The sequence below is a fragment of the Myotis lucifugus genome, unplaced genomic scaffold (assembly GCF_000147115.1).
Source record: "Myotis lucifugus unplaced genomic scaffold, Myoluc2.0 scaffold_344, whole genome shotgun sequence".
Lineage (NCBI taxonomy): Eukaryota > Metazoa > Chordata > Mammalia > Chiroptera > Vespertilionidae > Myotis > Myotis lucifugus.
Window position 1 is genome coordinate 642,389 of NW_005871392.1, and position 26,770 is coordinate 669,158.

General features: G+C 41.6%; 1 protein-coding gene across 1 annotated transcript; it reads left to right on the forward strand.

Annotated features, from left to right (window-relative positions):
• Positions 1-1,171: 1,171 nt before the first annotated feature.
• On the forward strand, positions 1,172-3,838 carry ZC3H3 (zinc finger CCCH-type containing 3). The gene has a single exon (XM_006101208.3). The coding sequence runs from the start codon at positions 1,178-1,180 to the stop codon at positions 3,770-3,772; it is 2,595 nt and encodes an 864-aa protein (XP_006101270.3). The 5' UTR covers positions 1,172-1,177; the 3' UTR covers positions 3,773-3,838.
• Positions 3,839-26,770: the final 22,932 nt, after the last annotated feature.

The following is a 26,770-nucleotide window of genomic DNA, read 5'->3' on the forward strand; positions in this document are numbered from 1 at the left end:
GGATCGGCTGCCTCCTGCTCGCCCCCAGGGGACCCAGCCGCAACCCCTGCTCATATCCTGGCCTCCGAGTTCACTGGGCCCTGCTCTGCATTTCCTTCTGGGAGCATCTGCCTCGGCTAAGTTGCAGTGTGGGTCGATGGGGGGGAGATGCTGGGGTGAAGGACCCACGGGGCCTCCAGGGCAGTTCTCTCCCAACCACTTCCTGCTCTACCTCTGCGCTGGGTACAGGTGAGGGGGCACCCGAGAGGAGTGGTCCCCGCAGGCCAACCCCTGGCCCCCTGGGATCCTGGCAGGAGTGCCGGAAGCTGGTCCATCCTTTCTTGACATAGTCACTGCAGGGAAGAAACATCTGCACAGCGTATGTTTCAAAGGGCCTGGCGTATATGGCATACTGTTCTTAATATGTTTGCTCACCTTCTTGGCGCTATGTGTTTTAACCAAGGTCACCTCTCCAAGAAAGGTTGTTTCCCCAGGTAGGGATTTTTCCCTGAAGTTAGGGAAAACCCCTTAACTAAGTGCCAGGCGGGTAGTTAATCACTTTAACTACGAACAATCACATTTAAGCTACATAATCTTTACTCCCTGGAATGGAGATAAGAAACGCCCTAACCTTTGGAATAGAAATTGATAGGATTAAAATCAACTGGTATAAATACAGATGTAATAAGACAAAAAAAACAGAACCTGGCTGGAGATCCTGGCTAGAACCTGGCTAGAGAACCTGACTAGGCTGCTGATCAACTGAACGCTGTCTCCGTGTCATTCCTTCTTCACAGACTCCATCCACACCTTTGGGAACCCCTGGGCCTGCTGGAGCTGGACCCCAACACGTGAGGAATTCTCAAAGGGCTGCCGGCTAGGCTGGTCAAGACCGCGGGACAGAGAGGGGGACAGGCGAGGCTGTGAAGGGCTGCGCAGCGACTCGTACTGTCCCGGATACCGGTGACCCCACGGCTGTCTCCCCAGCCCCGCAGTGACCACGCCTGTCCTCTGCTCTGCGCATGCGTGGCTGAGGCGTTGCCAGGACGACTGGCAGCGACAGCCACGACTGGCAGCGACAGCCAGGCCTGGCTGCAGTGTGCACTCTCTGAGCCTCTGGCGCTCCATCTGCCCCGCGCACAGGGAAATGGTCCCGGGGCAGTCGCAGGGGCCTGGCCAGGCTTCTCAGACTCAGGAGATGGAGGAAAAGGAGCTGTTACAGCTGCAGATCCGCCTCCTGCAGGGTCTGATTGATGACTACAAGAACCTCCATGGCAACACCCCTGCCCCAGGCCCCTCAGCCTCTTGCCGCTGGCAGCCGCCCGTCTACAACAGCAGCAGGGCCTTTGGGGCCCCCTACCCTCGTCCCAGCCGGAAGGGCTTCTCCATGAGCCATGGGCCTGCGTGGCGGAAGAAATACTCCCTCCTGAATCGACCCCCAGGACCCTTGGACCCACCCGGGGACTGTGCTGCGCACCCCACCCTCGGGGCTGGAGGCAGCCAGGACCCCCACCCCCAGCAGTATGTCCTGGAGAGGCAGGTCCAGCTCAGTGCTGACCAGAGCATGGTCATCACGATCAAACCCCCGTCCCAGCCCAGCAGGGCTGGTGCTGCAGGGGTCCCCCGAGGCTCCTCGAAAGAATATGAGGACCCTCCTTGGAGCGACCTCAGGCCTCTGGGAGGGGAGGGCGAGCCCCCTGGCGGGCAGCACCCGCCCTCAAAGCCAGGAAGGGCCCAGGGGGCCGACAGCACAGAGGACTGCCAGCTGGTCTGCCAGAAGGAGGCCGGCAAGCCCCGGGTGGTGAAGTCTGTGAGCAGCTTGAGCGACAGCCTCTCGGAGTCCCGGCGGACGGTCAGTGAGAGCGCCATTTCCGTGGCCCTGACCCTGAAGGTGAGCGCGCACCCTGTGGCCGGCTGTGCTGCACAGCTCCTTGGGGACAGGAGAGCCGATAGAGCAGCTGCGGAGAATGTGTGTACAGCGGAGCGAGACGAGAAGCTGCCGCCCAGAGCCGAGCCAGAGACCAAACCCAAGAAGCCGGCCGTGTGCCCCGCGGGGGCTCTCCGCAGCCAGTACCAGTGGAAGGCCTCCAGCCCCTCGGCCTCCTCCTGCTCCTCCTTCCGCTGGCAGTCGGAGGCTGGCAGCAAGGACCATGCCTTCCAGCTCTCTCCAGTCCCTTCTATGTCCTCCCCGGGGGACAAGCCAGCAGTGGGACCCAGTGGCTTGAAGCCCCTCTTCAGTGAGACCCCAGGGCTCTGGGCTTACAAAGTGAAGAGCCCCACCAAGATCGTCAAGAGGCGGGGGAGTGCCAACCTTCCTGGGGACAAGAAGAGCAGCCCCCCACCAACTGCCACCGCGAAGAGCCAGTTCAGCCTGCGCAGGAGGCAGGCCCTGCGGGGGAGGAGCGGCCCTGTCCAGAAGAAGACCGTCCCCAAGGGCCTGATGCAGGTCACCCGGCACCGGCTGTGCTGCCTGCCTCCTGGCCGCGCCCATCTCCCCATCAAGGAAGCCTCCAACCTCAATGCCTTGCAGGCCCCCGCCACCAGCAAAGTGATCAAGACCCGGTACCCCATCGTCAAGAAGACCCCGGAGTGGCCTTTCAGCGCATCCCCCTTCCCCCTGTCCCTGCCTTCCTGGCGGGCTCGGCGGATCTCCCTGTCCAGGTCCCTGGTGCTAAATCGCCTGCGCCCTGCCCTTGGGAGAGTCCAGCTCGGCTCCCCCCGCTGGCGGGACAGAGGTTACCGCTGTATCGGAGGGGTGCTCTACCAGGTGACAGCCAACAAGCTCGCCAAGACTCCTGGCCGGCCCAGTGCTGAGGGGGCCTGCAGGCCCCTCCTGCGTACAGGCCGGCTGGACCCTCCTGGCAGCTGCAGCCGCTCCCTGGCCAGCCGGGCCGTGCAGCGCAGCCTGGCCGTCGTTTGGCAGGCCCGGCAGGGGCAGGAGTACTGCATGTACTACAACCGCTTCGGCAGGTGCAACCGCGGCGAGCGCTGCCCCTACATCCACGACCCTGAGAACCCTGAGAAGGTGGCCGTGTGCACCAGGTTTCTCCGGGGCACCTGCAAGAAGATGGACAGGACCTGCCCCTTCTCCCACCAGGTCTCCAAGGAGAAGATGCCCGTGTGCTCCTACTTCCTGAAGGGGATCTGCAGCAACAGCGACTGCCCCTACAGCCACGTGTACGTGTCTCGGAAGGCGGAGGTCTGCACCGACTTCCTCAAAGGCTACTGCCCGCTGGGCACCAAGTGCAAGAAGAAGCACACCCTGCTGTGCCCCGACTTCTCCCACAGGGGCTCCTGCCCCCGGGGCGCCCAGTGCCAGCTGCTCCACCGCAACCAGAAGCGCCCGGGCCGCCAGGCATCTGCACCCCCAGCCCCGGAGCCCAGCAGCGCGCCTCCCAGGAGCAGGGCCTCCACTGGCCATGGGCCCAGGAAGCCCTCGGCCTCCCAGCGCCCTGCGAGGCAGACGCCCAGCTCCCCCACCTCGGAGGCTGCTGGCCAGGCCTTCCCTCTCTCCTCAGCTGCAGCCTGTCCCCTGCCATCGAAGACTCCCTTCTCCCCCTCCCCCTCTTCTCCTACCCTCTCCTCCCCCTCCCCCTCCTTAGACCAGGAGGAGCCGATGCTCCAGGAGGAGGCTGCCTCTGCAGGGAAGGGCTCCAGAGGCCTCTCCAAGCTGCCTTCCTTCATCTCCCTGCAGTCCACGCCCAGCCCAGGCGGCCAGCCCAGGGCCCCGACCACCAGGAGCGCCCCCGCCAAGGACTCAGGGAAACCTCTGCACATCAAACCCCGGCTGTGAGGGCCCAGGGTGCCAGCCCACGCCTACCTCATCCCTCAGCGCTGGACAGGAAGGAGGCCACACCACTGCCCCAGGAGGGCTGCCTGCCACGAGATGCCCTGGGGGCCGCAGGGCCATCGCTCCGCCCACCTGGCTCCCAGCCTCCCTGACCAGTGCGAGACCAGGCCTCCCCCTCCCTTGGGCTGGGCCCTGCCTGGCCGGCCCCTCTGCACCCCGCACCTCCCACCCTTGGGTCCTCAGCCTCCCACCCAGCACATGCCCCCAGCTCCCCGCCCTCTGTGGGTGGGGCAGTGGTGGTCACTGCACCCCCAGCCTCACCCAGGACTCCCGCCTGGGCACAGGGCCACCAGCCAGGCTCCCTGGCGGGCATTTCTGTTCAGCAATAAAGGTTGTCCCATGTCTAAAATAAATAAATTAATTAATTAAAAATAAAATAAAATATAACTGTGTAAGATATATTTAACTCCATGATTGATTGATATTTTACCTAGTATTTTGTTTCAAAGTAATTTTCCTGAAAAAAACAACTATAAAGGGAAAGCATCAATGACCTCTAGCTTCCAATATTGTTGATAAGAAGCCTCATTCAAATTTAGTCTTCATTCACTTATAAGTAAGCTGTGATTTTCTCTGGAAATTTTTAAGTTTTTTTTTCTCTTGAATTTTATAGTTTTGAAATTTCACAAGAGATTTCTTGTGTTCTCTTTTATTTTGTTCCTTTGTACCCAGGGATCTCTTTTAGTATAATAATAGAGATACTCAGCTCAGAGAAATTGTCTACTATCCCTTTAATTATTTTCTCACTTCCACTGGAAGTCTGATTAGATAATGAACCTATCTTTCACATCTTTTAACATTCTAATTTATTATTATTTTTTATTTCTTATGTCCTTATTTTCTTACACTAACTTCCTCAACTCTGTCAAATTAACAGTCATAATTTTTATAATACTAGTAAAAAACAAATGTAGTGCTTACTTATGTTCTGGGTCCATAAATTTTCACAACAACCCCAAATGGTAGATACTAATATAACCTCATTTTACAGATAAGTAAAGTGAGGTAAAAAGAGCATAAGTAATTGTCCAATGTGGCACAGTTACTAACTTACAAAATCTGGATTAAATCCAGAGATTGTGACTCCTGAATTTGTATTTTAAGCAATTATTCTATCCTGGTTCACTATTTGCCACCAAAGAGATTGTACAGAAAGTGTAAAATCATCGCTCAAGAATTCAAGATGATAAGTGAATGGACACAGTTTCTAGTTGTCTCATCTCTTCCTCGTGGACGCTTGCCTGAAGTTTAGTGGTCAGTGCAGCTCATGCAGAATAAGACTTCAAGGTCAGAGACAAGTTAGAATTGTAACTTCTGCCTTTCATACTGTTAAGCTGAGGATGAACCATCCCAGCTATCCAAACTTTCTCTACAAATATTTGAAACATGTTGTTGTGTCCCTGTTGCATTCTTCTAAATTCTTTTTCTGACTATCACCAAGCTAGAGCATTGTTGAGCACATGTTTACTTTATCGCTTTCTTCCATGTTTCTTTTATTTTTCTTTTTAAATCCTAACTAAGACTTTCTAGGAAGCAGTCTTTTTCCTACATATATATTTTGGGTTGTATTCTATAACAACCCCTACATATGTTTCCTAGATTCCAGATATTCTCCAAACTGTCCTGGACATTCAGGCAGTCTTCTTTTTTGCTAGAGCTGTTATAGATTTACTAGAGGCCCGTTACACAAAGAGATTTGTGCAATAGGCCTTCTTTCCCCTGGTTGCCGGCACCAGTTTTCCTCCAGCACCCAGGACCCAGGCCTTCGTTCTGGCCACAGCAGAGAAGCCAAGCCTGGAGGCTTCTCCAGTCCGACCACAAGAAGGCAAGCCTCTTCAGTCTTCAGTCGTCTTCAGTCTTTCGCTCAGTGCCTGCATATGCAAATTAACTGCCATCTTTGTTGGGTAATTTGCATACTCATCCTGATTGGCTGGTGGGCATAGCAGAGTGACAGCAATTTGCATGTTTCTCTTTTATTAGTGTAGATTAATGCTTTGCATAATAGTATGTTCATTTTGGTGGGAGAGGTAGATGTGCTCAGACACTCATTTCCAACCAAATGCATGACAGTCTGAATTTCTTCAGTTCTGAAATATTCACCCAAATACTCATCTATTCTCTCCAAAACACATTTGGCCCCACAGAATATGGAATAAGAAAAATCTTTTCAAAAAGATCACTTCTGACATTATTTCTAGGAAATAAGTAGGCAAATTTACAAAGTGTGCACAGAACTAATGCATAAGCAACTGGAGTAAATACTCCAGTTGAGTGTATCTACCTCTACTGAATACACCATCCAACTTTCAAAGTACCCTTTGGAATATAGAACTTTACCAGTTCTACTTTAAAAAAATATATTATTTTTATTGATCTCAGAGAGGAAGGGAGAAGGAGAGAGAGACAGAAACAACGATGAGAGACAATCATTGATCGGCGGCCTCCTGCACACCCCACCCCTACTGGGGATCAAGCCCATAACCCAGGCATGTGCCCCTGACCGGAATTGAACCCAGGACCCCTCAGTCCACAGGCCGATGCTCCATCCACTAAGCCAAACCAGCCAGGGCCAATTCTACTTTTGAGTGATGGAAATGAATACCTAGTGCCTGGTTTAAAACAGGATTGTCTGTGGCAGCAAACATATAGTTAAAAAAATTTTTAAAAAAATGTGGTCATTTTGCAAATGGCATAATGAGTTTTTGTTAGTTCAGGCAGCACTTGTAGAACTATGATTCATCTGTCCCTTATAGAGGAAAAAAAGATCAAATTCAGTAAATGAAAAATATGAACCATCAACAAAAAAGGAAACAATATGTGTCATTAAAATCAACACCAGCTTTGACTTATTGTTACTGGAACTTTCACCACAACCTGTGGCACACTTGTAATAAATTCCATTCTCCCCAGCATGTCAAATTCTTCAATTTAGTCTTGGTATTTAATCTACTGGAAAAACCATTTATTTATATTTCTATGTATGCCCCTGAAGCCATAGACATTATCTTTTAAGTAACTTTCCTTTTGAATCCAAATTGAAAATATAGGTAAGCATATTTGAAATGTTCCTAAAAGTTGCATTGGGACTTATAATAAAACCTGATGGAGGAAGATCTTGGATGATAGGCGGGGATGGTAGCAGGTCATGTAGATTCATGTTGCCCGCCTCAAGGAGGCTTAGGAAATTTTTCAGGAGCAGTCCTACTCAATGTTGACTGTACATATTGGCCAAAGGGAGCTGTCACCTGAATTAATAGGTGGAATTTCTTACAACAGGAGCTCATTACTGTTGTTGCCTGTTGCCAGAATGCAGTTACTTTGAAACTCAGAGCTCATTGCTTGCCACATCCCAAATTATAAGTGATGCCATTTGTTATTTCTTTTTAATTTTTCCTTGCGTGGACCACAGGTAATTTAGCCAACTGGAAATGCGAATGAATTGTCTGCTCCATTAGTGGTACCCATTGGTCCAGTGCCAATGACATTTAGGTTCAGGCACAGTTGTCTCATTTGTCCTCTGATCTTGCCATTTCTAGTGCTCAAAAGAGGCTTCAATATGAATAAAAACAGTGAGGCAAAACATAAAGCGACTGCTGCAATAATCTTAATAACAAAAAAATAATAACACTGTCACTTTACACTTCATCTGTTCGCGTTGCTCTTTAAAATATGAACTTTTATGGCTTCATTTCCCCAAATGTCATTCTTTAATCTTTTTTTTATTTCTCATGCTAAAATAATATAATACCCAACATGGCAATCTTCATCACAGGATTTTTTTTTTATGATAGTTTGCTGCCTTGTGAAAACCATTTCTTTAGTTCCTTTTGTCAGACTAAGGGTGAGGCATTTTCTCTACAGCAAATAGATGGGTAATTTAAAAATCTATAGGTAGAGTTAATTTCTATAACTATGGACCCACATTGAGACTGAAGTTTCCTTAATAACCTATGATGATGTTTTTGTTCTGTATGCATATTTCCGTTACCCGTTTTACCTGTTGTTACCCTTGCTTAGAATTACATTTTATTTTACCTAAGTCTATATGATATTTTGTGAATATGTTCACACCTATTCATTATTTTCCCCATAAATATTAATACTTCATATCTGTACCAAAAAAAACCCCTCAGGAATTGGAGATAATTATTTTTTCACTAATGGATTGCCTGCTTTTATTGGTACAAATTATTTGGATAACCAAACAATTAGGACTTGCTCACCTTAATTTTAGTACCATAAATAGAATATCTGCCAGAATTCTGTGGCAGACACTTTTATGTTAAAAAATAAATACTGAGCAAAATGACTACAGAAAACACAAATGTAATAATGTTAATAATAGCATTAGATACATTGCTTCTTGGGCAACACAGGTGCTGGTTTTTATAGCAACATTAGATTAATCATTTTCCCCTTCCACTGGAACAGAAGGCATAGAGGGAGTATGGAATATATTTTTTCCCGTAACAAGCCAATCTAAGAAACACTAATCTAAGGAAGTGAAATTATATGATTTCAGAAACCTGTGCAACTTGGAAGTAAAAGAATGTTTAAAGTTGCCATACATGTTCTTTTCTCCATCTCATCTGGGAACCAGAGACCATTAGTAATAATTCATAGCTGGCCCATAGTTACATGGTAATAAATATGTTTATTTGTTTATTGGTTGGTTGTTGAAGGCTTGTTCCAGAAAGAATTTAAGAAAACTTAAAAATACATAAAAGATGCACTTAGTATAAATTAGGAACAAAAGAACAAAGAAAAAGAAAAATAGAAACATAAAAGAGTCAGGTATGGTCAGGTATGAGGTTAAAAATTCATGGCAAAATCAACCACACAATTAATAACAGTGAATATACGACAATTTCTGAGGACCCTTGGAAAAATAAACCTATTCCTTTTCAATATTGAAAGTATGATGTCAAGAAAGATGGTTTATTTGTGACTTGAAAATCTTGGATTCAAGTTTCAGTTTAACTACCCATGGAAATAGTTTTAAAGAAATCAAGAGAGAGCAGAGTTCTCTCTTCTCTTTTAAACAGGCTTATACTTTGAAAACCTGGGATATGTGTCTTAATTCAATTTACTAAATATTTTTAAACATGTTAATGCAAAGGATTATTATAAATACTATGAGATTGGCGGGCAATGCACAGAAAGTAAAAAACAAACAAACAACAACAACAAACTCCACCAAAAAACTCTGGGGAGTAAATCGAGTAAAGTTCAATATATATATTTGGAAAGATATATTCCAAAATGTTAACAATTTTTATATCTAGGTGACATGATGACAGGTGGTTGTTTTCAACTTTCTTTTTCATGACTATTGCCATTTTCTACTCTGTCTACAATGATGATGCATTCATTTGTAACAAGAGATAAACAATAAGAGTATTTTCAAAGTGAATAAAAAGTTAACAAAATGATCATAGTTTTGGCACCAAGAAGATTCAGAATAAAAAATGGACACATATGCAAACAAAATAATAATAACAAAGAAACACAGGAGAGCATATACAAATATTATGAAATTTGCACCTATAATCTTATCATATATTTTATCTTTAGATCAATTCTGTTGGGTATTGTAAGACTATTTTTCCAAATTTGTAGTTGAATGCATCCAACTGCCTACTCAACTTTCAGTTTGGATGCCTAATAGAAATTTTAAACTCTAACTATGTTCAAAACAAAATCCATGATATTTGCTCTCCTCCCCAAACTGTTTTACCCATCTCAATGGATGGTGACTCTACTGTGCTATTTTGCCAAAAACCTTGGAGTCATTCTTGACTGCTCTCTTTATTTACATATCACATTCAATCAACAGGAAATCTCACTGGTTTCTATCTCAAAAATACATCCAGATTTTGACCATTTCTCATTGCTTTCACCGCTGTCACTTTCACCTAAGCCAGTATCATCTCTTGCCATCCTAATACGTCTTCCTGCTTCCCATTTTGCCTGCCACAGTGCAGTCTCAACAGAACAGTCAGAGGATCCTTTTAGAATGCAAGTCATGTGATGTCATTGCTCTACTCAGATGTGCCAAACACCTGCGGTGGCTCCCATTTTGCTCAAGGTAGAAAACAAAGCTTTTCACTGGACTACATAGCCACCCAAATTCTGCCCTCTGCACTCATTATGTCTCTGACCTTATCCCTTCCCATTCTCTTCCTTGCTTATTCTATACCAGTTACACCTGACTCTTTGCTCTTTGTTAAATACCACAGGCCTCAGGGCCTGTGGTTGGGATATGTTTTCTCAGATAAACATACGAGTAACTTCTTTCTTCCTTCAAGACTTCTTTCAAATATTTTCTTTGAAATGAGGCCTATCCTAATAACTCATTAAAATTTCAACATGTTCCTGCCTCTCTCATCTCCTTTACTCTGTTCTACTCTTTAAAAATCACACTTACCAACTTACAACATGTTATACATTGTTTTTTGCCTACTGATGCATTCCAAGCAGAGTTGGCTCTTAATACATATTTGCAGAGTCTTATTAGATAAACTGAGATTTTAAAGATATTATATATCTTACCCTAACTTACAAGAGACAGTTAAACAGATATTCTTACTCTAATTCCCTGTAATCTTTTAACTATTCAATGAGGTTATGATTAGTGCCTTAAGAAAAGTACAAATAATGGAGAGAAATTATGTTCAGTGGGGGAAAGTCAAGAAATGCTCCGTGAAGCATTTCATGATTGACCTGGCAGAATGGGTTGGATTCTGAGCTAAAGCAGGGAAAAGGGAGTTCCAAGAAGGAAATAAATAGGCAGAAACACAAATCAAGCTGCTCAGGAGATAAGGCTGAGGACTGGCTTGTAGTCTGGATTGACCACAGCATAAGGAGCAGTGAAGACTTATGGGAAATGAGGCACAAATGACCAGCTAAGACTTACTGTGGGGAACCTTGAATGCTAGGGTGAAAACTTAATATTAATTTAGTAGTCACTGGGAAGCCACTTGACATTTTCAAGTGAGGGTGGTGACATGATTAAGGATAGACTTTAGGAAGATTAATATGTCATTTGTGAGTAGAATGCATTAGGGTTTGGAAAGGGTAGATGAGGAGACAGAAAGCTATTATGGTTGTCCAAGTGAGGAATAATGAGGGCTTCCGTGAGGATCATGTAAGTGGGAATGGGAAGAAGGGAAGACATAAAGAAGACATTGCAAAGACAGTGGAAGTAGAATGAATATAAATTGGCAAGTAATATAAGGGTTACTAGATGAGTAGTTGACATGATGGCAAAGGTTTTGAGCTGGAATGATTGAGCAGAAAACAAAAATGAGAAGAAGCTAGTTTAGGAGGATCTATTGTGTTTCCTTTCTAGATGCTGCATTTAGACTACTGAGAAGCTCAGGTTGGCAGAAACTCAGCTCTCTGATTGACAAGGGAAGGTAGCAATTCTTCCAGAATTCGTCTATCCCTACCCCCCCATCCACTTGTACAGTGTCCCCTGTAAATAGCAAAATGTCTTTTACATGTTTATTTTCAAGCCCTTATATGGCTCACTGACTACCCAATAAGCGAATTTCACTTTCTGACATATAGGGAAATGTTTCTAGGGGTTGTTTTTCGTTTGTGTCCCCGTTCCTTAATCAATTGCAGCTGAATGTATCAACTGCAAAGTCTGTTCCAAACAGCATTTGTTCCTACCTCGGCCATAGTTGCCCTCTTCCCTGGCGCTGCTTTGTATTACCTGGTTCCACCTCAACTAGGTCAGGACAGCGTGACAAAAGTGCCTTAATTGCCATGATGATGGGGACTGAATTAATCTATAGCAGATGAACAAGGATAATGAAATCATTTTCTTTCCTCTCAATGGTCTGTGCAGCATCATCTCTTCTGATTCACTTCAGCGTCTGACCTTTTAAACTGACAGGATGTTCGCTGCTGAGGCTTTTTAAAGACATCTATCTCTCCACAGAAAAATGGAAGCCAGACATCCACGACCGACTTATATTTGTCTGTGAATCAAGCTGTCATTTTTGTTCTGCCAGAGTCTGTTATCACGTCTGGACAAGTAATTATTCTCTAGGTTAGGTTCTTACAACCTTGAATTTTTAGGAAAGTCCTTGAGACGGAAAGCAGTCACTTTCTTGCCACTACCGTTCATGCATATTAGTGAGTTATGTCATGACTTGGCAGCCATTACTGCTAGTAAGCATTTAGTCTATTAAGCACGCAATTCTTTTAACTTTGCAAGAGCTTCTAGCCTCCATCTGTTTCCCCTATTTATTGAAACCCCTACTTAGTTCTCCTACTGCATTTAGGCAACTGGCAGACATTCCTGTTGAGCAGGTGTGAGCTGGGACACTGAAGGACAGGATGGAGCAAGAGCAATCCACAAGCTTCTTTAGGTTCCATGAATGTCTGGCTAGAATCATGAAGTAAGGGAAAAAGGGCTTCCAACTCAGAACTCATTTCTGCTGGAAACACAGGAACCCGCTACGTGCTGCTGAATGAAGCATGACCATGGCTCACTGAGGTGGGGCTGGCAGAGGTCAGAAGGTCCCAGATCTTTTCGTAGATGCTAGAAACACACTTCAGTTCTTGGAACATGAAATCTAACTCAAAGTGACGCAGCTCATTTGAGTTGCTGAAGCATTCCAAATCAACTCAGAATTCAATAGTTTCCAAGGAAAACCTTAGGTCAAATTTCAGGGGGAAAAATTCTCAGTGAGAGATTTAATAATGTATAAAGAGACTGGCACCTGCTACAGAATTCTGTTTGAAATAGAGAATTGCTAGGGTAAAATTCTCATTGCCTACTTCTGCTTAGAAGATAAACCATTTGCAAGCAGTTAGACAGCGGGGCAGTCACAGATATTATGTAGTGTGAATTTAAGTTTGGTTGTTTGATGACAATATTTTGAAAAGCCCTTTCTCCTTAGTCATGCTCATTTATCCTTAGAAACTCACATTCATGGACAGAAATGCACTCTGCCCTTTCCTGCTCCCACTCGCACTCATACTGCACCGAAGGCTGTTGTGATGAGTAAGATCTGGCACATTATCCAGAGTTCTCATCTTTAAAATATCACCAATAATGTAAAACTATAGCTCAGCACCAGATTGGAAAGGAAAGGAGGACTGAGAATAAGATCAGGAGCTTGGTCTACACTGCAGATTAATAGGAACAAAGACGAAGGCACACTTACAGTGCAGGCAAAGGGGATGCATGGATCCCAGTGCACATTTTTATGTCCAAATCATATGACCACTCTCCTTCTCTTCATATTTCAGGGCGAATTGCAGCTATTTCCTCTCCTGTCATTTATGTGTGAATGATCCAAAGCATCTTTGTATTATTAGGTAAAATACTATTAAAACAAAATATGCTTATACCATTATCACTAGTATTTTCCCTACAGATGTTAGAAAAACATGACATCTGAGGAAATCAGACTACTCCTGAGAACTGCATTTTCTTATCTAATATCAAATTTCCTTGTAAGCCTTGGAAATAAATATCTATTTATTTGGTGGTAAACTCCACTGAATACTTTTACCAAAAGAAGGTAAGGACATGGGACTCTCAATTCATTAAAAAAATAGCATAGCCCTGACCGGTTTGGCTCAGTGGATAAATCGTCAGCCTGCGGACTCAAGGGTCCCGGGTTCGATTCAGGTTAAGGGCATGTACCTTGGTTGCGGGCACATCCCCAGTAGGGGGTGTGCAGGAGGCAGCTGATCGATGTTTCTCTCATTGATGTTTCTGACTCGCTATCCCTCTCCCTTCCTCTCTGTAAAAAATAAATAAAATATATTTTTTAAAAAATAGCATAAAAATGGTCATTATTATGGTATTCTTATAAACATATACTCTTGCCAACAGCCATTAAGTGGTATCAGTGTGTCACAGGTACATGCTTATCCACACTCCCTGGTCCCCAAGGTTGTGTTCCTTGTGTAGCAAGTGGAGGAGGATGGACCTATATCCCTCAGCTCTGCTCTGACCATGCCTCTTTCACTTAGGACCACCACCACGACAGCTGCCCCACTCCGTGGTTTCATACTTAGTCCTTGGACGCATGGGGCAGTGATTACCAAGGCTTTGCTATTTGTTAGCCAATCAGCTGTTAAGTCTGCAATGTTGAGAGACCCTCATTATTTCTCATGGATAATTATTGTCTATCAATATGTCCAGCTGAAATAAACAGGAAATTCTAAGTGTAAATATTTCATGTGCCATTGATCTGAACAGTTCCATGTGTGTACCAATATGAAAAAAGACTATTTTCAGTTGCCTATTAAGCTTAAATTGTGTGACATCAAGATATAAAATGTTTCTGCTTTATCTTCTTATTTTTAAGCCTGCAGTTGAAGTTTTTCTAAATATTGAACTCTCAAGGCCTTAATTATTCATAAAGAAAATTCAATTTCTTTAAGAAATTATCTCCCTCTTGCTCTTAGGAATCTGAGCTTTGACAAACAAAAACAACAAATGGGAAATAGTGTGTCTTTTTGAAGCAATTGGAAAAACCAGAATGCCATTTTTCAACCTGCAGTGTACATTAACAAACGGGGACTGTTTTCTACAAAACATTAAAGGTTCCTTTCAACATGTGTTACTTGGCTTAGTGCTTGGCAAAAAAAAATCTTTGTATTTAGAAAAAAAATGCATTAATTGAACTCCACAGCATGTCTCATCCAATCCTCAGGAAAATGCTCGATCTTTGCAACAAGGGCTGGGGAGTGCAACTATTATATATAAGGTAGCTGTAAATGAATGAACATGCACCTTGAGATACCATATACTGGTTGGCACTGCAGCAGTAATGAAACTGTGAAATAAGCTTCAGGACAGATTTCTCTAATAGGCAACTTCAAAAAATATTTTTGCAGTTGAAAGCTGTTTTCAGAAAACTAGAGGCACAGAGTAAATGTTATTCCAAGGTCGTTGTGCTTGAGTTCTACTTTCAGTGTTGGTGCTCTTTCCTTTTTAAATTCTTCCCTGATATATGGAAATGCCCAGGATGCGTTGTCTCAGGACAGAGGCAACCCTGACACATCCTCTCTGTTCATGAAGTATGATCTGGGGAGCCCATGCTTCTGGTGGGATTCGAGCCCACTGCCCTCAAAAGATGTTTCCCTTGAGCTGTCTGAATGCACAGAAATTCGTTTAATCTACATCACTGAGTTTTACCTAAAGACGTCCACTCTGGTGGCTGTTACCTAAGCCTGTTTTGTAACCCCTGCCCTTGGTTTGTGGAAGGACATGCCTGTCTTTGCTCTTGATCATACCATCTGCCCACAGAAGGAAAATTTCCAGGCCAGTAATTACGTTTTGCAACATCCACGTTGCTACCATGGCCACTATGTAGCAGGCAGAGAGCTATTGTTAAAGCACAGGGATTACTATTTACAAGTCTGTTCTGTCCTTTGGGGATTGGACAGGTGGTGGCTATACAGAGAAGCTGACATTTGGGATTCCCTTACCTGCCAAGCAGAGAGGCAGGTTCAGGATGTTCCCAACTTTGAACCGCAGTGACTGATGCTACCAGGCGAGACCTCCCAGTAGTACCACATGAGCAACGGGTACAGAAATGCCCTTCTTGTCTTTTATAACACTGCCTCTGTGCTGAGGAGGTGGCTCCTGCAGGGAGCTGAAGGCATTTTCCGAACAGCGCTGCCCGAGATGCAGAAATGCTTCCGAATGCCACCCCTGTGACTTAAAACCTAGCTCCAAATAAATAGCTGCTCTCCGATGAAGTCAGAGGCAGCCAGTCATCTCTCTCTCCACGACGCTGGGGATTTTATAGTAAGTCATAATTCAATCCTTCATTAGAGGGAAGAAAAAATGTAAATTAAAAATATCTCAGCCAAGCCATTCCCAGCAGCAATAACCGAAATCTCTGCCGGCTAAACAAGAGGCCGCCAGACTGCTATCAGAACCTCTCTGTTTGCTATCAGTTTAGACCACAATTAATTTAAAATTTTTTACTTCCAAAGTAAAGTGAGGGAATACAATAACCCCAATTTACTCTTTTAATAAAAAGCTTAAGTGGAAAGGGTCCACTGGGAAAGCCTAGCCTGGGCCAAGGTAATTCTCATCACCAGGAGAGGCTCCTGTTTAAGATGCGGACTCACAGGACAGCCCGGCCTCTCTGCCCATAATGCTTCCTTTGGGCTTAAGGGATTCTTTCTTTCTTTCTCTCTCTTTCTTTCTCTCTTTCTTTCTCTCTTTCTTCCTTTCTTTCTTTCTTTCTTTCTTTCTTTCTTTCTTTCTTTCTTTCTTTCTTTCTTTCTTTCTTTCTTTCTTTCTTTCTCTTTTTTTTTAAAGTAAAGTTGGACTTGCAAACACTAGCAGTAATTTCCTTAAAAAAACAATTCTAAAGATTTGGGAGGCCTGGTTGAAAGAATGCTATAGAGAACAGAGGGATTAAGGAGCAGATCATAAAGCAAAATGTATCAAACACAGAAAGCACCCAGAAAGGATCTGGGCCCTCCCTCTGTAAGCGGTAGGATGGAGCAGACACAGAAGGGACAGGATTGGGGAGTTAGCTATGCACGGAGAAATGAGGGCAGGCATCTGAAAATGACGGTCGTAGGTCATAGGAACCTCACTTAGGAAGGTGATCCGGGCCAGAGGGAATCAACCTCAAGTCGCAGAGGGCATCAGAAAAGGTGCATATTTAGCTTGGGATCCTCCTATCTAGGCTAACAGTGAGACAGGGCCTTCTCTATTGCACCAGGACTAGGTAACAGGCACATTATTCAGGGTCATTCTTGGGCATGGTAGAGCAGGGCTGGGCAGAGCTAATGAAACTTGGTACAAGATGGAGGCATTGTCATAGAAACAAGTTCCTCCATGCCATCCTAATGCCCACATTGAAGAAATACAATCCTTGCTTGAACATTCTATGGGTGAAGGCAATCACATCTGTTGTTTCTATGACAACACAGATACCTGTTTCTCTTCCCATCCTCTGTCTCTACTCAGTTCCTTCACGCTATCTTTGTATATGGCCATGTGTGTTTTCAATGGATCATGTGTGTTCCTCTTTCCATCACATATGTCCCACTCTGTATGTTCACCAGAAATAAATAAACATGTCTAAATCAAGTTTTGTTCCTCATTTTGAAAACTTGACACTTATATAACAAAGTGTCTGCCAGAAATCTTCACCCACATTTTCTAAAATTAAAACTCATATTCTTCAGCCTTTTCCCTCTTCCCCCTGGGAAAATTTATTTTTCTCCCGTATTTCTCTTCACATTTTCTTTTTTTTTTTAATATATTTTATTGATTCTTTACAGAGAGGGAGAGAGATAGAGAGTTAGAAACATCGATGAGAGAGAAACATCGATCAGCTGCCTCCTGCACATCTCCCACTGGGGATGTGCCCGAAACCCAGGTACATGCCCTTGACCGGAATTGAACCTGGGACCTTTCAGTCCGCAGGCCGATGCTCTATCCACTGAGCCAAACCGGCTTCGGCTTTCTCTTCACATTTTCACATTACCATTTGCTATGGAGTGAATTGTGCTTTCCAAAATTTATATGTTGAAGCCCTAATGCCAAAGTGATGGTATTAGGAGATGGAATCTTTGAGAGGTAATTCAAGTTAGAGGAGATCATGAGGGTATGACCCTCATATGAGGTTAGTGCCTTTGAAAGAAATGACTCCAGGGAGCTTGCTCATTGTCTCCCTGAAAGTACAAAGAAAAGGCCTGTGCATATGGGGAGACAGTGGCCTCCTGTACCTCAAGAGAAGAGGCCTCAGAGAGAAACCTATATTATCCTTACCTTGGACTTCCCAACCTCAAGAACAGTGGCATAAGCCACCCAATCTACGGTATTTTATTTGGCAGCCTGAGAAGTTTAATACACCATTCATCCAGTCACCCAAGGTGAAGACCAAATATTAATTTTAGTTCCTTTCTTCTCACTTACATTCCATATTTCATCAATTTTTAAATTCTCATCTGCTGTATTTCTTTCTGACTTTCAAATATGCCCTCTTTTCTTTAATCCTATTGCCTCTCCTCTAATTCAGTTCACATCATATTTTATCTGGACTATTTTAATTGCCTCGTTAATGACCTCTGTGCTTTTAGACTATATACCTGCTTAACATTCCCACCTCTATACCTCTCAGTCCTCCACAGTAATACCATAGAACCATGCAAGGTACTACTTCCCAAATATAAATTTGACCATGTCATGCATCTGTTTCAAACTTCTTAATTTCTTACCACCAGCTTTAGGAGAAAATCTGAGTAATTCAGGCTCTTTTAAAAGAATTCATTGTCTGATCACTGCTTATTTTCCAATTTTATCCCCTGTTATGTCACCTTATAATACCAGATTATTGTTCTTCCCCAGACACACCACATTCGTTTATATTTTGCTGACTACTTGTGTTGCTCGCTTCACTTGAAATGCTGTCCTCCCCAAAATTATTCAGGCAAATTTCTATTTATCGCTCAAAATGCTGCTCCTGTAAAGGATTTTTCTAACTCCTACATCCTCTCATTATGCTTTTCTGCCTTTATAAAATGTCTTTTATTTCAAACAAGTATTTTATTATATTGTAATTATTTAAAATAAAGTTTAATAACTGCTTCCCACAAGTTTGATTTGCAATTCTCTTATTGTTAAAACACATAATTTTATTAAGATTTCCTCTTTAATGGATTGGTTTTTAGAAGAGTACTTTTACTTTTTAATTTTTTTTTTCAGTTACAGTTACATTCAATATTATTTTGTATTAGTTTTCAGGTATACATCTTATTTGTTATTATTTTTATATTTAATTTTAGATTTCCTGTTTGCCCTTTGCCATGTCTGACCACATCCAGAATGTCTGCATTCCCTCCAACCTGAATTGACATGCCTGCAGTTCAAAACAGCTTTTAAAACAGTTTTTTAGAGTTTCCTACCTGTAATGATATTTATGTTATCACAGGTGAGATTACTGATTGTTCTATTTAATGAAGAAAATACTTTTAAATAATTATTTGTTCTGACCAGAAACTAATTCATGTTTATTGCCAAAATGTGGAGACATATTAAGAAGAAACAAAAAAATGTGACCAGATAGATATAGCTATTTCTTACTATACTTTAATAATTTTATATAATGTTATGTTTGGTGTTTCAGTTTACAATACTCTCTAAACATTACTCAACATTTCTAATTTTTTTAGAAAAATAATTTCAAGGTATGTATAACATAATAAGGTAGAAATACCACAATTTATAAAGCCATTTTCCTATTGCTGGATATTAGGTTACTTCAATATTTGGAATTGCCTCTTTAGAAATTATTTCTTCAAATAGAATAAATATTTCAAAGAGGTAAACTTTAAAAAAAAGTGTTTTTGTTTTCTTATTGTGATATTTTAAGTTTTATTATGGTAAAAAAAGATATTAACATATACTCTCATTAATACTACAGGTATATGCCAAGGCCAATGTATTTTATACTTTGTCTCCAATACTATTGAATTCTATATTGTTCATCCTGTTCTAATTTTCTTATTCTGTGGCTTAGAGGAGGCAATGAAAAGAAATTGAATTGTTTAGGAAACATATTGAAATACTGGATGCCCAATGCACGAAATTCGTGCAAGGGGCTCGACCCCCACCACCTTGGCAGCTGCCTCAGCCCCCACTACTGAAGCTTCTTCCAGAAGGTCATCCAGAAGGACGTACAGTCTAATTAGCATATTACCCATGTATTATTATAGATTGAAATGTTTCAGTGAAATCTTGAACAAGTTGTTCAGTGTAATCCCTCAGATTTATTACAATAAATTTAGTCTTTTCATTTTTGTGCTCAGTATAAATAGTAATCTTACTTGATTTTATTGTTTTGTAAACAATTTTAAGATTATATGTGTGTAGTTACCAGATTAGCCATTCGAATTAACCCATTTCAGTGACACAACTGATTTAGCTCAATTGTATTACATAGAATGGACACATTTGTTCAGTTGTTTTGGAATAGTGAATAGACAATTAAATCTCCCTTAGTTATTTACTTTCCAGATTTAAAAATGCAGGTTACTCTGTTTCTTTAAAATCAGATTTTAAAACTCTACCTTTTATCTTTTTCTTTTTTGAATTATTTAAAAGTTTTTAGTTATAAAATTTAGTTATAAAATATTTAGTTATAAAAATTAAAATTGACCACTACATTCTAGGAAGTGTCTGACTAGCTCTGAATATAATGGCATCACCACTTTGTGAATTACATGCAATTAGCTACTAGAAAAAAAATAAATTTGTATTTTTCAGAAATGTAGGCTATTAATAAAAGAAAAAAATGTCATACTATAGACATAGTAGCCAACTTCTTATTATGTTAAAGATTAAAAAAACAAGATTAAGTTAAAAAATGGTGTGATAATTCATCATTAGGAATGCAATAAAGATGTTAATGCAGACATACAGATTTTAACAATATATTTAATATTTACAACACACTATAGAATGAAAGTTATTCATAAGTCAACAGCATGTCTACTTTTATTGTTAAGCAAAAATTGAAAAGATTATTTTTCTTCTTCCTCCATGAAATTCATACTCACTACAACAAAACAAAGACAATTTTTTTCTTGATTATTTGTCGTGCTACAAGAAGAGAAGGGCCCTAGGACACTCAAGTATATCCTCAGAATGAACTCTGCTACAGACAAGAGGAGCACCTTCTTTATAAAAATGGTTATCAAGGAAGATGATATAATCAGAGAAAATAAGGATTCACTTCTCCATAAAAATTTATATTTTATATATACTTTTAAAAATTATAATTTTATTGATTTCAGAGAGGAAGAGAGAGGGGGATAGATATAGAAACATCAATGATGAGAGCCATTGATTGGCTTTCTCCTGCATACCCCCCACTGGGGGTTGAGCCCACAACTCCAGCATGTATCCTGACTGGGGATTGAATCTTGACCTCCTGGTTCATAGGTCGACACTCAACCACTTTGCCATACTGGCCAGGCTATATATATATGTTTTTTACTTTTAAATTACAGTTTACATTCAGTATTATTCTCTATTAGTTTTCAGATGTACAGCATCTGGTTAGGAAATCATGTACTTTATAGAGTGGTCCTCTGACCCACCTGGCCCCATACATAGTTATAATGGTATTATTGACTCCTAATATATTCCCTATCCTGTACTTTATATACCTGTGACTATTCTGTAACTGCCAATTTGCACTATTTTAAAAACAAACTTATTAGCTTTGTAAGAGATATCTATAGTCTTATATGACACCTCTCATTATTGTTTCTATGAATACGTGATTACCTATGGCAATTTATTATTTCCATACTTGATCAACTTCAGGCCTAAGTCTGTCTTAAGAGTTAAAGTAAAATACATTTATTTATTTTCAACTACAAAAAAGGTGATACAATATTATTTCATCCCTTTAAAAAATCTATCTCTCATGTTCCAACTTGACAATAATATTAAAATTTTAAACACTTAAGTGGCAAGATTATCATCTTTAGCAAAGCAGAAAAATGAACTCAGGTTTAGAACATCCTAGGAAGTGGACTCTCATTTCACTTGGTCTAGGTAAAACAGGTAATCCAAACACCACCCTTTTCCTCACCTTTTGTATGAGAATCAGGAAAGAATAGGAACAACTTATTACAACTGTCACAGGTCTTTACAGCCACTACCCATCTTGGGACCTATGTTGTACATAAAGGTTTTGACATTCAGGAACAATAGCAGCAGGGAAAAATAAAGGGCAAGATATAGGGTCAATTTAATTTATTGTTTTCCACAAGAATAAAAGTTAGAATGAACATACAGACCAAACAATCATCTATCAATTTTAAGTAACCTCCACGGACATTCTCACAATCCACTGAAATTTCCAAACGAATGTGTGAATAGGAGGGAAAATGCACAACATTAGCCCTCTCTAAATACCTGGAAAGTATATATTGCCTTATTTGAATGTTTCACTTTAAGACTTGATGGTTCTCTTTTTTAATTCATATTATAAGGTATAGGGAGAAACAAATGAATAAACAAACTCAAGCAGGTCAAAGGGTCCTTATGTAGAGCCTGTAAATATCATATTCTCTACTATCCTCAACCTTATGTTACTGAAATCTATCAGATAGAGAGGGCCTCAAATATAGCCCCCAATTTGATGGGCCTAATTAAAAGACAGAATTTAAATTTTACAGTGTGCTCATGTCTACTTGCAGCAAAACTCTTTTTATTATCATGAGATCCCTACTAAGTTGCTTATCTCAGCCTCTACATTTCCTTAAAAGAACTCTTTTCATGTCCAAAACCACAGAGAGCAGGATTAGCCTGCTATATATAGCGCTGATTCCCAAGGGGAATGAAATGTGTCCTCTGATTAATGTTTTGTTTGGGTGTATATCACTTACCCGAAGCAGAAAGTCTTGTTGCAGAATTGAAATGTCTTTGATGTGGGCTGTTTATTGTCATGTTCACACTTTCCCTGGAGACTCTAAAGTGGGTCTGCTGCTGATGGTTGCCCTGCTCACCAGGGAGAGACCTGTTAATCAAATATCAGGATCAATCTTACTGATAACTTTTTTTGGATCATGGATTGGTAGGACAGTTGGCAGTGACATGAATATTATCATATTAATCTATTGCCTGCCACCCAAAACTAAGTACATCTATTTTGTTAAGAAAAAAAAAGTGGACATTTGAAAAGTGCAGAGTACCAGGAAATAAAGAACAGGAACCCTGGAAATTAAATTTAAGTGAGAAGTCCTTGTGGAAGGAGATAAAATCAGTTGAAAAGATACAGGGAAACTAGCTGACAGAGAAGAAGAATGTTTACTGAGAATCCCTGGCATTCAAAGGAAATGTTCTGTAATCAGCAAAAATATATGAAAACACTAGACCATGTAGTTCGGCTTGAATGAGACAGAATATGGGAAGGTTTGCAGCAGGAACTCCGAATGCCAATACTATTTTCATTCAGAGACTTGATCTGAATGAAATATTGCTTAAGTTCTTATTTGTTTCAAACAATGTTTTAAGTGCTTCTGTTGTTGTTTTTTCTTAATTTTTTTTATGAGTTGTTTGGATTTGGGCCTGATTTGGACTCCTTCATTTGTATATAGGATAAAATGTAGTCCGTGAAGTATTAATCAGTATTATTTCAATTTGACTTAGTTTGGTTCAAAAAGTTTTTCAGGTTAATTTGAAGTTCCAGTTCCTTCTAGGTGAAGTACTGATCCAATACACTGTTTTCAAGTTGGTACATAGCAAAACCAAAGGGATGTTGAGAGGAAGTATGGGCCTAACACACTATTCTCCATGGGAATAATTGAATCTTTTCTTCTATTTTTTTAAAAAAATATATTTATTGATTTTTTTACAGAGGAAGGGAGAGGAATAGTTAGTTAGAAACATCGATGAGAAAGAAACATCATTGATCAGCTGCCTCCTGCACACTCCCTACTGGGTGCCCGCAACCAAGGTACATGCCCTTGACCGGAATTGAACCTGGGACCCTTGAGTCTGCAGGCCAAAGCTCTATCAACTGAGCCAAACCAGTTAGGGAAAATAATTGAATCTTTTAATTATATTCCATGGGATCAAATATATTGTTCAATCAGAAACAAAGGAAAAAAATAAAGAAATAGTACTATGTCAAAATAAAAATCTTCTGCACAGTAAAAGAAACCAGCATCAGAATGAAAAGGGAATCCACTGTATGGGAAAATATATTTGCCAATGATGCATCTGATAAGGTGTTAATTTCCAAAATATATAAAATACTCACACAATTCAACACCAGGAAGACAAACAATCCAATTAAAAAAAAAATGGACAGAGGGCCTGAATAGACACTTCTACAAAGAGAACATACAAATGGCTAAGAGACATATGAAAAAATGCTCAAAGTCACTAGTCATCAGAGAGATACATATTAAAATGACAATGAGGTACCACCTCACATCTGCCATAATAGCTACTGTCAATAAATCAACAAACAAGAAATGCTGGTAGGGATGTGGAGGAAAAGGAACCCTAATACACTGCTGGTGGGAATTCAGACTGGTACAATCATATGGAAAATAGTGTGTAATTTCCTCAAAAAATTAAAAAGATGGAACTGACATTTTATCCAGTGATCCCACTTCTAGGAATATATCCTAAGAACCCTGAAACACCAATCAGAAAGAATACATGCACCCCTATGTTCATAGCAATGTTAGTTACAACTAGAGGCCCGGTGCATGAAATTCGTGCATGGGAGGGGAGGTCTCCTCAACCCAGCCTGCACCCTCTCCAATCCAGGACACTTTGGAGTGGATCCCTGGGATCAGGCCTAAACTGGCAGTCGGACATCCCTTTCACAATTCTGGACCACTGGCTCCTAATTGTTCACCTGCCTGCCTGCCTGGTCACCCCTAAGTGCTCCACCCTGCTGGCCTGATCTCCCCTCACTGCCTCTGCGTGCCAGCCTGATTGCCCCTAACTGGCCCCCCTGCCAGTCTGGTCACCCCTAACAGCCCCTTGCTGCCAGCCAGGTTGCCCCCAACTGTCCGCTCCCTGCAGGTCTGGTCACCCCTTACTGCCCCCCTGCCAGCCTGGTTGCCTCTTACTTCCCCCCCTGCCAGCCTAATTGCCCCCAACTGCCACCTCTGCTGGCCTGGTCACCCCAAACTGCAACCCCCCCCGCCAGCCTGGTCACCCCTAACTGCCCCCCCTGCTGTCCCAGTCACCCCCAACTGCCCCCCACTTGCCTGGTTGCCCCTCACAGCCCCCCCACTGGCCTGGTCACCCCACCCAGCCTGCTGTTCAGTCATTTGGTCAACCTTCACTAACCCTCCTGTAGGCCTGGTCACCCCATGCAGCCTGCTTATTCGTTGTTTGGTTGTTCCTCACTAACCCCCCTGCTGGCCTGGTCATAGGCAGCCATCTTGTGAGGGTGTAAGGGTTAATTTGCATATTCCCTCTTTATTATATAGGATAGCTAAGATTAGGAAATAACCCAAGTGCCCATCAGTAGATGAGTGGATAAAAAAGTTGTGGTACAGCCCTGGCAGCTTTGGCTCAGTGGTTAAAGTGTCAACCTGGACCAAAGGGTCACAGGTTTGATTTCCAGGCAAGGGCATGTACCTAGGTTGCATGTTGGATCCCCCAAACTGGTCAGGGCATGTGCCAGAGGCAGCCAATCAATGTGTCTCTCTCACATCAATGTTTACTTCTCTCTCTCTCCCCCATCCCCTTCCACTCTCTCTAAAAATCAATGGAAATTATCCTCTGGTGAGGATTTTTAAAAAAGCGGTATTCCTATTACACAATGAAATACTATATAGCTGTAAAAAAGAAGGCTCTATTACCATTTGAGACAACATGGAGGGACCTGGAGTTTATTATTCTAAGCCAAATAAGCTATTCAGAGAAAGAAAAATATCACATGATCTCACTAATATGTGAAATCTAATGAACAAAATAAACTTACAAACAAAATAGATCCAGAGGCATGGAAAAATGCAACAGACTGACAAACCTCAGAGGGAAGTTAGGGGTGGGGAGAGATTAACTAAAGAAGTTATATGCATATATACATAACTTATGAGCACAGTGTGGTGAAGGCCTGGGGAGGGGGTGGAGGTGAGGAGCAGGGAGGAGGGGTCAATGGGAGGAAAATGAGGACATCTGTAATATTTTCAACAATAAAGATAAATTTTTAAAAAGTTTGATCAGCAATGCCTTCATCTCAAAGTCAGGAGTAGTAATATTGAAATAAAAAATGAGAATGTTGTATTCAAAGATAAGTTGCTTCACCTCACACCCATTAGAGGAGCTAGCCATTTAAGAACAAAACAAAACAGAAAATCATAAGTGTTGGTGAGGATTGGAGAGTGTTGAAGAAATTGGAGCTTCGGTACCCTGATGATTGGGGATACAGAATGATGCCGCAACTATGAAAGACTGTATGGTTGTTCATCAAAAAATTAAAAATAGAATTACCATTTGATTTAGCAATTTCACTCTTGTATGTACACCCAAAAGAATTGAAGGAAGAAACTCAAAAAGATATTTGCACATCTATGTTCATAGCAGCATTATTTACTAGTACAATAGTGAAAAGGTGAAAGCAACTCAGGTATTCATTGACAGATGAATGGATTAACAAAATGTGGCATGATCCTACAATGGAATATTATTCAGTTTTTAAAAAGGAAGGCAATTCTGGAGCATTCTACAACAGAAGTGAACCTTGAGAACATTATACTAAGTGAAATAAGCCAAATCACAGACAAATGCTGTATGATTCCACTTACACGAGGTACCTAGAATAGTTGAATTCATAGAGATAGAAAACAGAATGGTGGTTGCCAGGGACAAGGGAGGAGAGAATGAAAAATTATTATTTAAAAGTTTCAGATTTTCAGTTGTGCAAGATGAAAGAGTTCTCTGAATGGATGGTGATGGTAGCACGATAATGTGGATGTACTTGATGCTACTGAACTGTACATGTAAAAAGGTTAAGATGGTAAATTTTACATCATGTTTATTTGACCACAATTGAAATGTTTAAAAGATAACCTGCTATGCTGATGAAATTATGGAAAAAAAATGACTTCCACATGGAATAGAAGGAAGAGTTTCTATGCTTGGTAGTACAACAGTACTTTTTAATCAGTGAAGAATCTAAAACTCTAGAAAAATAAATGAGGTTAATAAATCAGGAAGAGTGAAAATTACCTTCATAAACAGCTTGCAAATAAATACTGCTGCATATTCTATTAATGCTAGTCCCAGGATTGAGGCAAGTTAACAGATTTTTCATCTATGCCCATAGTTCAAAGCTTTTAGGTAGAAATGAGAAAACATTTAAATCAATAACAGCACTATTTAGTAAAAATGGTAATAGCAGACAGAGATCAGAAGCTATCTCCCTGCATGGATTTTCCCTCAGTCTCCTT

Coding starts and splice junctions, on each gene's coding strand:
- ZC3H3 (XM_006101208.3), top strand. CDS start 1,178: ATGGAGGAAAAGGAGCTGTTACAGCTGCAGATCCGCCTCCTGCAGGGT.